Raw genomic sequence first — 17,029 nt, 5'->3', positions numbered from 1 at the left:
TGAAGTGAATTGCGTTGGAGAAGATAGTTAAGGATCGGAGGGGAGAAGGAGGACATAGTGTTTATTGACATTTGTTTGGATGTCATAGGTAGCGGAAAAGACATCTGCTGGAAGACGATTCTTCATACACCCAGAGAAAAATTGATACCAAACGTGCTCATTTCAGTACCATACGGTATTGATAGTAAAGCAACACCGTATGGTACAAAAATAATACCAGATGGAAGGAATGATACATAAAATGATTAATACTGTTTGGTACTACACTGATAGAAAAATAACTGTACTTTGCCAATACCGCCTGGTTTTATTTTGTTCGCGTCAATGGCAAAGATTTTTAATACCATTTGGTATCAATTCAATACCGGGCAAAGGAAGCTATTAAGAACTGATGGCATCAGATTTGTATTCTTGTCATCGCGCCAGAATTGTTGTTGAGCATTGAACTTAAAATATTGACAGCATTGTAAAATATTTGTTAAACAAATAACTTAAATATTTTAATACAATTTGAGGGCTTAAAAACCTACTCAAATACTTGAAAGCGGTAAAAATGGAAATAGTAAAAATAAGGATATTCTACATCAAAAACATCATAGTCTCTTGTGTGAAAAATGATGCTGCGTTGGTGTATTCATATGAAAGGCACTTCTGGGAATCAATGAATATGGAATCAATTGCTGAATACAAAGAATTGAGGTTGGTCACGGTGTAACATTATTTGCATAAATAATCGAAATAAAATTAGATTAAAATTATTTTCGATGGATTTGTTTGGTTCATTAGGGGGTCGAACTAAACCCGGTACTAAAACCAATAACAGATTGGCATTAAAAGCAATACCAGTTCGGTTATAAGTTTAGCACCAAGCGGAACTAATCATTTTATTTTTCAACCATACCATCCGGTATTTTCTGTGGGTGTAGCTTATTACCGAATTGGTATTGATTTTAATACCAATCTGTTATTGGTTCTAGCACCAGACCGTCATTAATTTTAGTACCAAACCGTTATTGATTATTTAACCGCCTAATGAACCAAAAAAAAACCATTGAAAATTTTAATAATCTAATTTAATTTTGATTATTTATGTTAATAATTATAAAAACGGAATGTCACACCGTGACCAACCTCAATTCTTTGTATTCAGCAATTGATTTTATATGCATTGATTCTTAGAAGTGGTTTTCATATAAATACACCAAAACAGCATCGTTTTTCACACAATAGACATGATGTAGAATGTTCTTAGAATTTGTATTATTTCCATTTTCACTCCTTTCGAGTATTTGGGCAGGTTTTTACGCACTCAAATCGTATTAAAACACTTTTTTTAGTTGTTTTATAAATATTTTATAATGGAGGTAATATATTAAGTAGAAAGTTCAACAACACTTCTGTCGCGATGACAAGAATACAATTGTGACGCCATCAATACTTAATAGCCTCCTTTGCCTGGTATTGAATTGCAACCAAATGGTATTAAAGATTTTTTTGCCAATGACGCAAACAAAATAATACCAGGCGGTATTGGTAGCACCCTCATTGTTCTATCAGTGTACGAACCGTTCTTGCGGAAAAGCATTCTCTCGGTAGTGCATAACCGATGAGCTGGCCAATCGATTACAATTCGGTGTAAGCTTCTAGAAAATTTTGTATTTCTGGCAAACAACCTCAAATAAGGGATCAGAAGTCCGATTTCCGAAGAACACACACCGTGGAAGAATCAATAGAACAGCACCACACAACCCACATTTCGACGATGTTCAAGGGAAACAATAGAGTTGGATACCGTACCATCTCCAATCAACACCAACGCCCGCCTCTGCACACGGTCATACAGGTCCAGGCATGATTTTGAAGCTCCGGCCGATATATGCGAGTTATATTCCATTTTCGGCTTGATCTACGTAGTGTTGATATTAAGATCAGAGGTAGTGAAATATTTTATGAATAATGAATCTTCATGCCCAGAACATCAAGAGTCTCCGACAGCTTGATATCTACACCATCGACAAATATTGACGATTGTAAGGTGTCGGTGAATCGTTTGTGGGACAACAAACAGCACTCCGTCTTGTGTGCATTAAAATCCACTCTGAAAAAGCCAGCAAATCTCGGCAGAGTGTTACGTCCATAATCCGCCTCCTGTCTTTAATCTCTCGAAGACTCGGCCTATGGACGAATAAAAATTAATGACAGAGGTTGCAGTCATCCACGAACATGTAGATCGAAGGATTCGAAGTCAGACCCAATAGATCGTCAATGAAAATAAGAAAAAGAAAGGGGGAAAGGACAGAGCCTTGTGGTACTACTGCGGTCAATCTATATTCTTCAGAACCCATCTACATCAACTCTTATAGTGCTATTTCTAAGAAAGCTCGATATAAATCGATTGAAGTCATTACTGAATCCAAAAGCGACAAGATTTGAAAGAAATGCACCGTGACAGACCATGTCAAATGCCTTGGAGATATCCAGAGCCACGACCTTACTCGAACTGGTACCAAACTCGTGATAGAGAGACTTCAGCATTCCGACAGGAATGTCATCAGGTCACCCGTGGAGCGATTTCTGCAGAACGCATATTATCGGTCGCTAAGTGTCTCACGAGATGGTGATTAATCATGGTCTCTCTAAAACCTTGGAAAGCACGGAGCATAATGCTATTGGTCGGGAATTAGCGGGGGGTTATACGTCTCACCCTTCTTGGGGATAGGCCGCACGTTCGCAATCATCCAACGCGCAAGGAAAACACCTGCACGATAAGTAAAGTTGAAAAGATTGTGTAAAGTACGAGCGAGCGTCGAAGAATACTTGCGTAGAACAAGTGATGATATGTCACCCGGCCCGGGGATTTATTTACATAGAGATCCGCAAAAATCTTTTGACTTCACGTGTTCGAAAATATATCTTAGGCATGAAAATAGATACGTCTTCAATAACGGGGAGTAGTTGATCGCTTTTCGGCTGGAAAGAATTTCCAGCAAACATGTCATCCAGTACGGTAGTCTTATCAACCGGGTTAGTGAATATCTGGTCGTCTTTAATGAGATTTGGGATAGCCGATGAATTTTCCCCTTACTTCGGCATGTAGACGCAGTTCTTGCAAAAACTTTTCGCTTCTTAGTACTCTGGCACACGAAGTTCTTGTCTGTTTGCGCAGCAATTCATTACTGGCATTTTTATTTAAACGCCAATTTCTGAATGCCTCGTCTTTCGATCAGACGGCAATCCTTCACATCTGGTTAAGTCGGTTTTTGTCCTTTGATTTAACCGAAATTATTCCAATTAAAATTACTTTCTCCATCATTTCAGATGCCGGACTTACGACTTAATACCAATTAAATTTCCCATGAACATTCCATTAAGGAACAGGGGATACTTCTCTCATATCAATGAGTGCAGTCCAACTAAAGTTTAGGCTCAATGATAAAGGGCCTCCTTTTTATGCCGAGTCTGAACGGCATGCCGCATAGCGACACCACTTGGAACAGAAGTGTTAACATGGCAGGATACCTTACAAATATATCCAGCATTAGTAAGGGGATAACCACCGCTGAAAATTTTGTTGATGTTCACGCCGAGATTTGAACCCAGGCGTTCGGCGTCATAGGCTAACCTCTGCGCCACGGTGGTCTCCACTTACGTCACTATCAAGAAAGCCGCCAATTAAAACTGCGGAAGAAATCTTTAAGCTCAGCTCAAACATGGTCTGAATGGAAATCAACTTCGTTCGTATGGCCACCTCGGGCCCATTTGCATCTGTCAATACGTTCGACCCAAATTCTGATGATTTGGTAACATGCTCATCAACCTAACTCTTTTATAAAACAATTGTAACGAGAGGGAGATAATAGAAAAAATCTAAAAAATGTGCTGTGTTAGGACGGTTAGCGATATCTCCTTGAGATTTGGAATGGTTAAAGCTGAGATCGTGTGCGAAATTTCATGGCCATAGATTGTCCAGGTGACTTTTGGCAGGCTCCTAAAGTTGTTCTCCTCGGTATTTTGAAAATTTATTAGGGCTGTCAAATCTTCGTATGTGCTCAGATTTCCGAATTTTGCATACATCTCAGCTCCAGCCACTCCAAATTTTAAAGTGATATCTCTACTCCCACTGTGTCTCTGGCAATTCAGGCCAAAAAGTATTCAGTGAGCATGGTGCGGTAGCGTTGTCCATTCATGGTAACGTTACGATTGGCATTGTCAATGAAGAAGTATGGCCCAAAGACGACGCCGGCATGCAAAGGCACCATGCATTTATTTTTTTGTGAATGACAAGTTGCTTGATGAAGTGCTTGTGGATTTTGACCTGCCCATATTTTGCTTATTGACGAACCCATTAAGCCAAAAATGAGATTCGTCACTGAAGATGATTTTTCGCTTAAAGTAGCGGTCACCGACACCCAATTTCGGTAGTCAATTTTTATGTCTAGTAGAAGTTGTTCGTTCGTGCATTTACAATACATCGTACATGCATCGTACATTTTACAGTCTGTGATGGTATCCCATTTATTTCCTAATTCCGGCGCCTCTGTTTGTCACCAGTCTGGCATTGAGTCGCACAGGCAACAATCATATATATGATGTGTTATATACACATTATAAGAGGAGACGGAGAGAAGGGAAGCCATGGTTGGGGGAAGCAGACCACCTCAGATGACATAAAGCTGAATTTGAAAAGAGCATATTGAAAATGATTTGCATTTTCTCTATTGGAATAAAACTTAAAAAATTCACGTTTCAGTGACACTCACTTGGTAATATGTTTGCTGAAATATTTCTACTCTGGTATTATATTTATTAAAATGTCATTCTAGACATTGGGAAATAGTTTGAAAATAAAATGCTTTTGAAATACCCTTCAAACTAAAAGAGCATACTTTCCCACAGTAGTATGTGGCTTTCAATTGGAAATTCTTTTAAAAAATTGCTCAAATATTGCAGTCGTATTGTCTGAGGAAGAATTTACTTTTTGGGTTATATCTCTTTGCATTGCATATTATGGGAGAATTGCGTGATAACTTTATTGCAGTGCAGAAAACATCACAATCCAACAAGAAAATGAAAAAAAAAATAGGGAAAATAACATGGGGATGTTGGAAATATTTTTGCAATGCTTCCTTAGTGGCAGCTTCAATTCAGCAGAAAAAAAATCAGTCTTTTTTTTCGTTCAAAAAAATAAAAAGTAACTTAAAAATTGTACCAACATTGTTTTTTATAGCCACTCATATGTATGAATGTACGTACAAATGGGTGAGAGTGGCGAAAGAAACACTTCACATATGTATGTATGTGTACATGTGTATGTGTCTGTACGTTTGTTTGTAATCCATAGCCATTTTCCTCGACAGCAATATTTTGACTATGCATAAAAGACATTTCCCCAATGGCATATTTACACTTGCACCGCAAGTACCAGGAATACAACAGGCCCATATCCTGTATATTTTAGCACACAGTTGGCGTATCCTCCAATACGATACGAAATTCTTATTAAACAATAAAATCCTTCCGCAAGAATAGCAACAAGAAACGAAGTTACAGTATAACATAGGGGTGACCATGCTAAAGAAAAGTTTTAATAGTACAATAATAGAGACCATCAAAAAAATTTTCAACCGCGGTTTTCTCCTACTAATTCAGGCAACATTTGTGAGGTACTGTGCCATGAAAAACTTCTCTCCAAAAAGGTGTCGCACTGCGGCACGCCATTCGGACTCGACTATAGAAAGGGGCCCATTATCATTGGGCTTAAAACTTAAATCGGACTGCACTCATTGATATGTGAGAAGTTTGACCCTGTTCCTTAGTGGAATGTTCATGGGCAAAATTTGTGTTTTCTAAAAGCATGCTAAGTTCGGCCGGGCCGAATCTTGGGAACCCACCACCATGGATTCTGCTAAAATATGGGAGCTATATCTGGTTATCGATCGAATTGGACCGTACTTGGCGTAGTTGTTGAGAGTCATAACAGAGCACTATATACAAAATTTCAGCCAAAGCGGATACAAAACGCGGCTTATAAGGGCTCAAGTCAAATCGAGAGATCGGTTTATATGTGAGCTATATCATGTTCTTGACCGATTTGAAAAGTACTTTCCACAGTAGTTGGGAGTCATTACAGAACACTATATGCAAAATTTCAGCAATATCGGATGAAAATTGGGGCTTCCTGGGCTCAAGAAGTCAAATCGGGAGATTGGTATATATGGGAGCTATATCAGGTTATGGACCAAGTTGAACCGTACTTAGCACGGTTGTTGAAAGTCATAACAAAACACTATGTGTAAATTTTTAGCCAAATCGGACAAAAATTAAAAATTAACAAGTTATGGTTCATTTCGGACTATAATTGAACTGAAAATAAGAGGCCACAGTAGAAGTCATTGTGTAAAATTTCAGCCAAATCTAGTAAGAATTGCGCACTTTAGGGGCTGACGAAGTAAAATATGGAGATCGGTTTATAGGGGAGCTGTATTAGGCTATAACCCGATTCTTGCCATATTCGACACGTATGTTGAAGGTCATGAGAGAAGCCATTGAACAAAATCTCACCCAAATCGGATAATAATTGCGCCCTTTAGAGGCTCAAGAAGTCAAGATCCCATGTCGGTTTATATGGCAGCTATATCAGGTTATGGACCGATTTAAACTATTCTCAACATAGTTGTTGGAAGTCATAATAAAACACGTCGTTAAAAATTTCAGCCAAATCGGATAGGAATTGCGCATTTTAGACGCTCAAGAAGTCAAGATCCCATTTAGGTTTATATGACAGTTATATCAGGTTATGGACCAATTTCAACCATTCTCAGCACAGTTGTTGGAAGTCACAATTAAACACAATTTTAGGCAAATTGGATAAGAATTATGCCCTCTGGCGGCTCAAGAAGTCAAGATCCCACATCGGTTTATAGGGCAGTGGAAACGTGGACCGATATAGCCCATGTACAATCCCAACCGATCTACACTAATAAGAAGTATTTGTGCAAAATTTCAAGCGGCTAGCTTTACTCCTTCGAAAGTTAGCGTACTTTCGACAGACAGACAGATGGACGGACCCGTCCGTCCTGGCTAGTTCGACTTAAAATGTCATGACGATCAGGAATATATATACTTTATTGGGTCTTAGACGAATATTTCGAGGAGTTACAAACAGAATGACTAAATTAGTACACCCCCATCCTATGGTGGAGGGTATAACAATTATGGATTTCTATACCCACCACCGTAGGATAGAGGGTATATTCATTTAGTCATTCCGTTTGCAACACATCGAAATATATATAGGAGCGTCGTAAATTCTAAGACGATTTGATGGTGTCGTGTGTCTGTACGTCCGTCTGTTGTAATCACACTACAGCCTTCAAAAATTGAGATATGAGCTGTTTTGTGTTTTTGATGCACGCTGGTTAAGTTCTTGAACGCGCTAAACGGACCATATTTGGATGTAGCTGCTATATAGATCGATCTGCCGGTAAAGGGTCTAAAGGCCATAAAAACTATTTTTCATTCGATTTTGCTGAAATTTGAAACAGTGAGTAGTTTAAAGCTTCCCGATAACTGACCCAAATATCGTTCAGATCGGTCTATATGGCAACTGTATTTAAATGATGCCCACAAAAACTTTATATAATACCCGATTTCGCAGAAATTTGGAACAGTTGGTTATTTAAAGCCTCTCGACTTCTAACCGAAATATGGTTCAGATCGGGCTATCTTTAGATATAGCTTCCCTATAGACCGGTCTCCCGAAAAGGGTCTGAAGCCCATAAAAGCCCTACTTATTATCCGATTTCGCCGTAATTTGAAACAATGAGTAGTTTTGAGCCTCCCGATATCTAAGCTTAATATGGTTTAGATCGGACTATATTTGGATATAGCTGCCATTTAAACCGATCTCCCGATAAAGAGGCTGAAGCCCATAAACGCTTAATTTTTTATCCGATTTCGCTGAAATTTGAAACAGTGAGTGGTTTTAGGCCTCTCAATATTCGACCCAAATATGGTTCAGATCTGAGATATAGCTGCCGTATAGACCGATCTCCTGATAAAGAGGCTGAAGCCCATACAAGCTTTATGTTTTAACTGATTTCTCTGAAATTTGAAACAATGAGTAGTTATAGGCCACCCAACATCGGACCCAAATATGGTTCAGATCAGACTATATTTACATATAACTGTCGTATAGACCGATCTCCCGATAAAGAAGCTGGAGCCCATAAAAGCTTTATTTTTTATCCGATTTCGCTGAAATTTGAAATAGTGAGTTGTTCTAAGCCTCTCGACATCCACCCCAAATATGGGTCAGCTGTCGTATAGACAGATCTTCCAATTTAGGGTCTTAATCCCATAAAAAGCAGATTTATTGTCCGAACATGTTATTTATATATGAGTTCTCGGGGCCGGAATAAAATATGATCGAGATAAGATATAATTACGTATATTGTAGTGGAGTTATAATAAAATAGGATGATTATTATATCTTTGTTCAATTTGGTCCACATCGGTTCAGATTTGGTTAAGGGTGCCATATAGAAAAATTCTCGATTTAAAGTCTTGGCGCTTTAATTATCCTATTTCTTTGAAATTTCACGACATCCGTGTCCTTTATGGTTCAGATCGGTTTATATTTGGACATAGCTGCCAAAATAACCAATATTTTGTTCCACAAAGTTGAACAGTGACTTATACTTTTTAGTACACTCAATGTCCGTGCCGAAAGTGGGTGCATAAGTTATCCAATATTCACGCATTGTGACGAAAGGGGGTTTACATATATACCTGAAGTGGTGGGTATCCAAAGTTCGGTCCGGCCGAACTAAATGCCTTTTTACTTGTTTTTATGTGTAGGTAGCAGATGGGGGTTACGACCCAGGCTGAAGCACTGACTGTATTGTGGCGGTGGTGCCACAAGTTCTGAAGTATGGCTATCATGTCAGGTGGCCTGTAATAGGGCATGTATCGCGTGTGTTGAATCTAGACAAAGAGAATGGGGTGGTATTGAGATTTAAAAATAGTGCTATGGGTATTGTGAACAAGTTGCCAGAGGTGATCGTTGGGCGTCCATCATCAGACAAGCGGCCGAGAGGACGCTAGTGAGGATGCTTCAATAAACTTCGTAAGCTACTTGGAAAATATGCCAGAGTATTACTGGACGCAGACCGAATAACTAACAATAATGGGCATTGCAGAAATTATATTGATTACCTTATATTACCTTTCTTTGAGGAATGGCGAAAAGGGCGTATGGAGTTTGGCACATGAAAGTACAATAATTGACTTAAAGTCCAGAGGACTGCCATCAGTAAACTGGGTAAGTCCGGAAGTCTTTCGTTCCAACGTTCCTGTATCACTGTTTGACTTCCCCCCTTTAGGTGGGGAAACAATGCCAGACTTGAACTTTGAATTCAGAACAATTAGGGATTTGCGAGTAGCACAGAATTCTTGATATAGCGAGAAATGTTTTAGATGGGAACCCGTAAGGATAGCGAAGAAAGGGACATCTGAGAAACACAGGGAACCGCTGTACTAAGAGAGAATTGGAGGCATCACATTCATCATGCAATCAAACAAAGGCTATGCCCAAAGATAGAATTAGATGGAAAGAGCTTTAAGATGCCCTATGTTCACTCTAAACCTTTTACTATAAAAAAATGTTTTCCCTTTTTCGCTGAATTCGTGGTTCTGGGCACCTTTGGCTCGATTCGGGCGAACTCTATGCATAGGTTAGGTTACGTAAGAGTGACAGCCCTTTACAGACTTACTTAAAATATGTTAGGTTCATTGTAATACCATAGTAGCGACAGAACAAGCCTTCTGGCGGGAATCAAACCCACGATCAATGTATTGGTAATCCATGCACGCTACCAACTCGACTACCGGGGCGCCCCACTTTATACATACTAAACAAATATAAATGACCGCCTTCTTAACTTTTCCCAAAGTTTTCTTGACGGCAATGAACTTGGTATTACCACTGACCAGCAACTAACGATTTGGTCACTCTATGTTTGCATTGTTGTTCTTTGACCCACACTCGCAGCAAGTAGGGGGGCAAGATATGCCTTTTTGGCCTTTTAGCATGGAAAACAAGCTACAGTTGTAGGCTCCCTCCATTAAGGTGGTGGAATTTATTAGTTGAGCTCCAATCGAAGGACCAAAACCAATTTTCTTTGCCTGCATATCCTCTTCGGCCAACACCTTCACCCCCTTTTATTTTATTTCCATTTCAATTGTTGCTGTGTCGCAACGTTGAAATTGTAAACTACATTTGGTGCATACCACATGTGGGGGTAAGTATCATTTTTTTGTTTTTTGCATGATTCTGGTTGCTGAAGAGTCCTATACAGTGGAGAAGGTATAGGAACGCATTGCCATCGCCAACACTAGCGTCAACGTCAATGCTGGTTTTTGGTGTTGGTTTTTTTTTATTTTTTCTTGTTCTTTGGAAGGACTCTGTGCTGCTGATTCTCCATGCTTGTGAAATGTGAATTTTCCTGCTATGGGAGGGTTGGAATCCATGTGCGATGGCATTGGTGTTTGTTTTCATTTGCAATGAATGCATGGCCGAATAAGGGGTTTCAACTCTATGTTGGACGTCAGTGCAATAAAACTTTTGAATTGCCTTGGCAATTCAACGCTTTTTCCATTGAATTGAGTGACACAGACTTTGGGAAGGGGCATAAAGATCGAATTAAACAAGGTATAATATATGTGTACCCCATATGACCAAAACTTTAAACTCTACTGGACAAAAATTCGGAAGACTACTCAGAAGAGGACTTGGGCAAAATAATTTTAATTGACCGACATAGAAGACAATGTCGACAGGATTACAACTGCAATAGTGGGGTCTTTCAAAGAAAGTTGTACTCTTCGAAAAAGGAAATCAGCCCAAGAAAAACCCTGAATAACGGCGAAGATTCGCAACATTGAGAGAGAGGTCCCGGGGCTTCATCACAGAGCACGTCGTAAAAAAGCGGACGTTTATTGGGATATGTACTACACATGGCTCAAGGAATGCAATAAGATTATCCTTGAAGTTTTCAGCGAACAGGTATATAGCGTTAAGAACGCACCATGGGAGTGAGCATATCACTCTCAAAGCCTGACAAGAGAAAATGATGTTATTTATACCCAAACCCACCAACAAAAGTTATGCGTATTGTGGATACCTTGATAAAGAGTAGGACATCCAGCGAACTGCACGAGGTTGTGCATAAAATAGAAGAATCCATCGATGCCAAGACGCACAAATTGGGGGTATTCATTTAAATCTAGGGGGCGTTTAACATTGTGCGGACCGACACATTGATCCAATCCCTAGACCAATGCCTGCTGGATCGGGTCCTTAGAGACTTGACAAACCATATGCTAAGGAACAGGTGGATAAAAGGAGAAGGTGGTATAAAAAGGAGAAGGTGGCACAGAACACGCCTCAAGAGGACATATTATCGCCACTCCTATGATTGACCATCATAAATAACCTGTTGCGGAAGCAGACTGAGAAGTGATTTGAAACCGTCTGCTACGCCGATGTTATAATAAGGATCCGAACCAGCTATGCAGAAGGGCCGAAAGGGTCTTGTAAAAGGCATGCCACTGGGCAAACCCTACGATTTCTATGTTAATTCAGAGAAGACTGCAATCTGCCAGTTCACGGGAAGACCAAGGTGAGCCAATTTGACGCACTACCTTTCCTCAAAAGAACGATTTCGATATCTGAAAAGGTCAAATTATTGGGAGTGATCTTGGTCAGGAAACAGAATCACAATCCCATTCAGGAGTGTATCGAGAAGGCTGCCAGATCTTGCAGACAGGTCTTAGGCTCGAAATGGCGCCTGAATCCAAGGATGGTCCACTGGCTCTACAGGTGCATGATAAGGCCAGTGCTTACTTACACCTCAGTAGTGTGGCGGGCTGCGATGGAGAAAAAATGCAACGTAAGTGTAATGCAACAGGTTAAGAGAACATGTTGAGTTGGAAAAGGCAGAGCGATGAGGACCACAATCATTAGAGCACTGGACACTATTCTAAATATCCGGCCCATAGACATACAGATTAAGTGTGAGGCAAAGGATAGGAGTAGGTTATACCATCGCGAGGCGACGATAGGAAACCTGAATGGAATGGACGAGGTTTCCGATCGGAAATCTGAGAGGACACTTTAGGTCGAGTGCGAGACACTGTTACCAGCGGCATAGTCTCGAATTGGCGGAACTATGGTATTGCCATATGCAACAGATAGATCAAAGCTAGAGAACAGAATAGGACTGAAGGTCTTCATTGAGAACCCAGAGACTGAGATCTGTTTTTGGCTGCATGGCCATAACACGCTCCTGCAGGCGGAGATCCGGGCGATCACGGAATGTGTGAGGTGGTGTGGCGTTATCGAGTGTAAACTTTTTTTCGAACAGTAAACTGGGCATTAGGGCAATAACAGCCAGGTCGGTAAGGTCATGAACAGTCTTGGAGTGTAAGAAGACAATGACCACCCTCTCTGAGGATGGCTCGATCCGCATTGTTTGGATGCCGGGCCATTGCGGAGTAAGGGAGAATGATGCAGCAAACGATTTGGCAGTGAAGGCCAGAGGACTGTCGTCAATAAAGTTGGTTAATCCTGTGCCTTTCGGATCGACGCAGTCTGAGTTTAGAGCGTGAGCTACGAACATTATGTAACATTGTGGAACAGCAAAACGGTTGGTAAGACGACAATAATCATATCTGGAGATCCGGATCGTGAGAATACGAGGCTATTACTGAAAGGAAGTAAGAAGGAGGTCTGCATACACATAAGGACACACAGGATTGCGAGCTCTCTTATACGAAATCGGTGCGGCAAGTGATACCATGTGTATGACAAGTTTGAAAGATGATGAAACGATAGAGCATTTCCTATATCATTGCCCGGATTTTGGCGTTAATAGACACCAACTCTTAGGTGGGTATACAATACCAGACATGTATCAACTAAGGGGCGCAATTTGGAAAGCAATTAGGGTTTTGCAAGTAGCACGGAGTTCCTGACTTTGATTTCTTTTTCGAGGCTACTTTTTAGTATTTAGAGCTCACAACAGGGCGACTGCTGGCTTAGGTGCATGTCCATTGTGGCGTGGGGTGGATTAATATTCGCACCCTATTTTCAAATACCTATCCTAACCTAGCCACATAGTTTAACACAGCACCACATAGTACCACATAATACGACATAGTATCACATTGTGTCACATAGCACCACATATTATCACATAGTACTACGTAGTACCACATACTACGACATAGTACCAGATAGTACGACATAGTACCATATAGTAACACATAGTACCACATAGTACTACGTAGTACCACATACTACGACATAGTACCACGTAGTACCACATAGTACCACATAGTACCACATAGTACCACATAGTACCACATAGTACCACATAGTACCACATAGTACCACATAGTGCTACGTAGTCCACATAGTACGACATAGTAACACATAGTACCACACAGTGCCATATAGTACCACATAGTACCATATAGTACCACATAGTACTACGTAGTCCACATAGTACGACATAGTACCACATAGTACCACATAGTGCCACATAGTTCCACATAGTACCACATAGTACCATATAGTACCATATAGTACCACAAAGTACCACATAGTACCACATAGTACGACATAGTACCATATAGTACCACATAGTACCACATAGTACCACATAGTACTACGTAGTACCACATAGTACTACGTAGTACCACATAGTACGACATAGTACCACATAGTACAACATAGAACCACATAGTACCATAAAGTACGACATAGTATCACATAGTTTCACATTGTACCACATTGTACCACACAGTACCACATACAGGGATATTTTTCAGGGACGCTATAAAAGAAGATCGATAGCGAGAGTCGCTTTTTCGACATTTCTCTTCAGTAAGTTTGCCATTTCATGATGGAAAGATATACGAGCCAACAACGAGTCGGTCGAAATTATAAAAATTCAGTGCCGAAATACGGAGTCAGTGGCCTCAACGTTAAAAGCGCTACTTTCAATTTAGCGATGAGGCTCATTTCTGGCTTCGTCAATAAGCCAAATGTGGGTTATTGGTCAGACCGCAACCCACACGTACTCCATGAGTCATCATTTCATCGCGAAAAAATTACGGTTTGGTGCGGCTTATGGGCCGGCGGCGTCATTGGGCCGTACTTCTTCCGTGACGATCAAGACCGGCACATTACTGTGAATGGAAATCATTACCGTTCAATGATAACAGAATGTTTTTGGCCCTAATTGGATGATACGGACTTGGAGGACATGTGGGACGGTGTCACATAACGAATGTCACAATCAATTTATTGGAAACCAAATATGAAGAACGTGTTATTTGACAAAATGGTCCAGTCGATTGGCCGGCTCGATTGTGCGATTTGATTGATGAACTTCGATTTATGCTTGAAAGCCGTCGAAAATTGGGTTCAGCGTCTGAACTTCTGCAAGCGTGCCCATGGTGGCCATGCAAAAGAAATCCGGTTCCATACATAATGGCATCGAACGTAATTTCACAGGAATACAACATTTTGTTGATATCCATATCCGTTTTTGTTTTATTTAAAAAAGATTTTGTAGCGCTTTTATTATATTATTTTTATATAGAACCATATACTACATGCTCTGTGTGTTACCAAAAAATAACTTTTCGTACTCTTTCTTTATATAATTCACAACCTATGTGTTGTGACCCCTAAAAACTTGACAAACCATAAAACGTGTCCCAATTCACCGACCTGGTGGCTGTATAATTGCACTCATGCCTACCCTACAAACACTCCACACCGAAAATTTGTGTTGGTATGCAAGCAAAACGTCTGCACGTTTGCATTGCAACTTATTGTTCAATCTTTATTTGGCCTTAACTCCCTTTCAATCGTTCTACCACGCCCACCCGAATCCAACCCACAGGGATGCTTTTGACGCCGTTCTCTGTTGCTGTTATAGTTGTTTCTTGTAGTTGCGGGTATTATTACCACTTTAATCCGTTCTGGTGTTGTTGTACGGATGTCAGCTGCATTGGCTTGCGTGTGCTGCTCTCTGGGTTGACACAATATTTGTTGCGGCGCCCAAAAGGGGGAATCTCGCACATTTCTGTGCGGATACATTTGGTGGCTTACACACAACAACAGCAATACCAACAAAAGGAGAACCGAAAATGTATTCGAAAAATAAAAAAGAGCCAAAAAAACTATACAGACTTTTGAAATTCTTGTTATATGCCTTCCTTTATCTCAGTGGAAATTCTTATTTGTTTGCGTTAATAGCGGCCGCAAATTCTATACAGACCCATACATATACCCACGTATGTAATTACGAATATTGACAATGTTGGCAGGATTTTCTTTTTGGGGGAGTATTGGGTGCTGGTGGCAAAGAAGAACAAGATCTTTGTGATTACCAAGGATGAAACAATCAGACAACGAGCGAGCTACCCAATTTTATTTGTTCGAAATGCATTGCAAACAAATACCCTTGGCATGGAGAGCATATTCATTAATTTGTAGGCCAGGCCAGGACTTGGCAGGCTTTTATATTAACCCAAAAATAAACAGAAAAGAAAAAAAAAACAAAAGTTCGATACTTTGTTGAATCAATTAAAAAAGGAAAATGAGTCTGCGAGTGTCGTTTTAAAGAAGAACCGGCTTAAGAAACAACTCGACATACATATGAGTATACTTTCAAATAATGGTTGGGATTGTTATTCAATAATGACTTGGCCAGATTCAATTACCAAAAAGGATAATAAGGAAGATATGTTTTTCTTTGAGATATGTTCTCATAAGTTCTGTACACATTCTTATATATATTTATTGTCGCTGCGTAGTTAGTATTTTTCTTTTGTATATATTGTTTTCTTTTAATCTTCTTTTAAACACTTACCAATAACTGTGAGATTGATTTTAAGATTTCGTGTTGGAGAATTTCTAAAATCAACTCTACACCGATAGACACCTTCATCTTCCAAACGCACACTGTCAATTTTCAATTGTGCCGGATGTGAGGTGCTGCTGAAGTAGGCTCTCGGGCCAAATGCTGTGGGTGATGACCAGAGGCGAGCTTGACCAAACTGTCTCCCCCGAACATCAAAACTGCAAAGAAAAAAAGAAAATGGAAGTTCTGAAAGAAGAAATTAACTTAAGACAAATGGTCAATATAACATACAAACAAGTAAAAAGGCATTAAGTTCGGCCGGGCCGATCTTTCGATACCCACCCCCTTTGGGTATATATGTGAACCCCATTTCGTCACAATCCGGTGAAAATTGAATAACTTATGAACCAAAAGTCGGCACGAATTCAATGCTGTAGAACAAAATATTGGTATTTTTGGCAGATATATCCAATTATAAACCGATCTAAACCATATTAAAGTCGGATATTGTGAGGCTCAGAAAAACTCACTGTTTCAAATTTCAGGGCATTCGGGTAATAAATAAAGCTTTTATGGGTTTCAGTCCCCCTATCGGCAGATCGGTCTATATGGCAGCTATATCCAAATATAGTCCGATCAGAACCATATCTAGGTCGGATGTTGGGAGGTTCTAACCTACTCACTGTTTCAAATTTTAGAGAAATCGGATAAGAAATAAAGGTTTTATGGGCTACAGACCCTTTATCGGCAGATCGATCTATATGGCAGCTATATCTAAATATAGTCCGATCTATACCATATTTTGGTCGGATGTTGGGAGGCTTAAAATTGGGTACTATTCCAAATTTCAGCGACATCAAATAAAAAATAAAGCTTTTATGGCCTTCAGACCCTTTATCGGGAGATCGAACTATATGGCAGCTATATCCAAATAAAGTCCGATCTGAACCATATCTAGGTCAGATGTCGGGAGGCTGAAAATAACCCACTGTTTTGAATTTCAGCGAAATCGGGTAATAAATAAAGATTTTATGGACTTCAGACCCTTTATCGGTAGATCGAACTATATGGCAGCTATATCTAAATATAGT

The 17,029-nt window shown here is 39.9% G+C and overlaps 1 protein-coding gene across 1 annotated transcript in view; it reads right to left on the bottom strand.

The window, feature by feature from the left end:
* The window catches only part of LOC106090424 (protein turtle homolog A), a 436,959-nt gene that overhangs the window by 217,019 nt on the left and 202,911 nt on the right, over positions 1–17,029 (bottom strand). The window contains exon 3 of the mRNA XM_059362200.1: positions 15,948–16,156. Coding sequence (XP_059218183.1) covers positions 15,948–16,156 — 209 coding nt within the window. The remainder of the gene's footprint in view (positions 1–15,947; positions 16,157–17,029) is intronic.

The sequence above is a fragment of the Stomoxys calcitrans genome, chromosome 2 (assembly GCF_963082655.1).
Source record: "Stomoxys calcitrans chromosome 2, idStoCalc2.1, whole genome shotgun sequence".
Classification (NCBI taxonomy): domain Eukaryota; kingdom Metazoa; phylum Arthropoda; class Insecta; order Diptera; family Muscidae; genus Stomoxys; species Stomoxys calcitrans.
The sequence above is the reverse complement of the archived record's forward strand: the minus strand, read 5'-3'. Positions and strand labels throughout refer to the sequence as shown.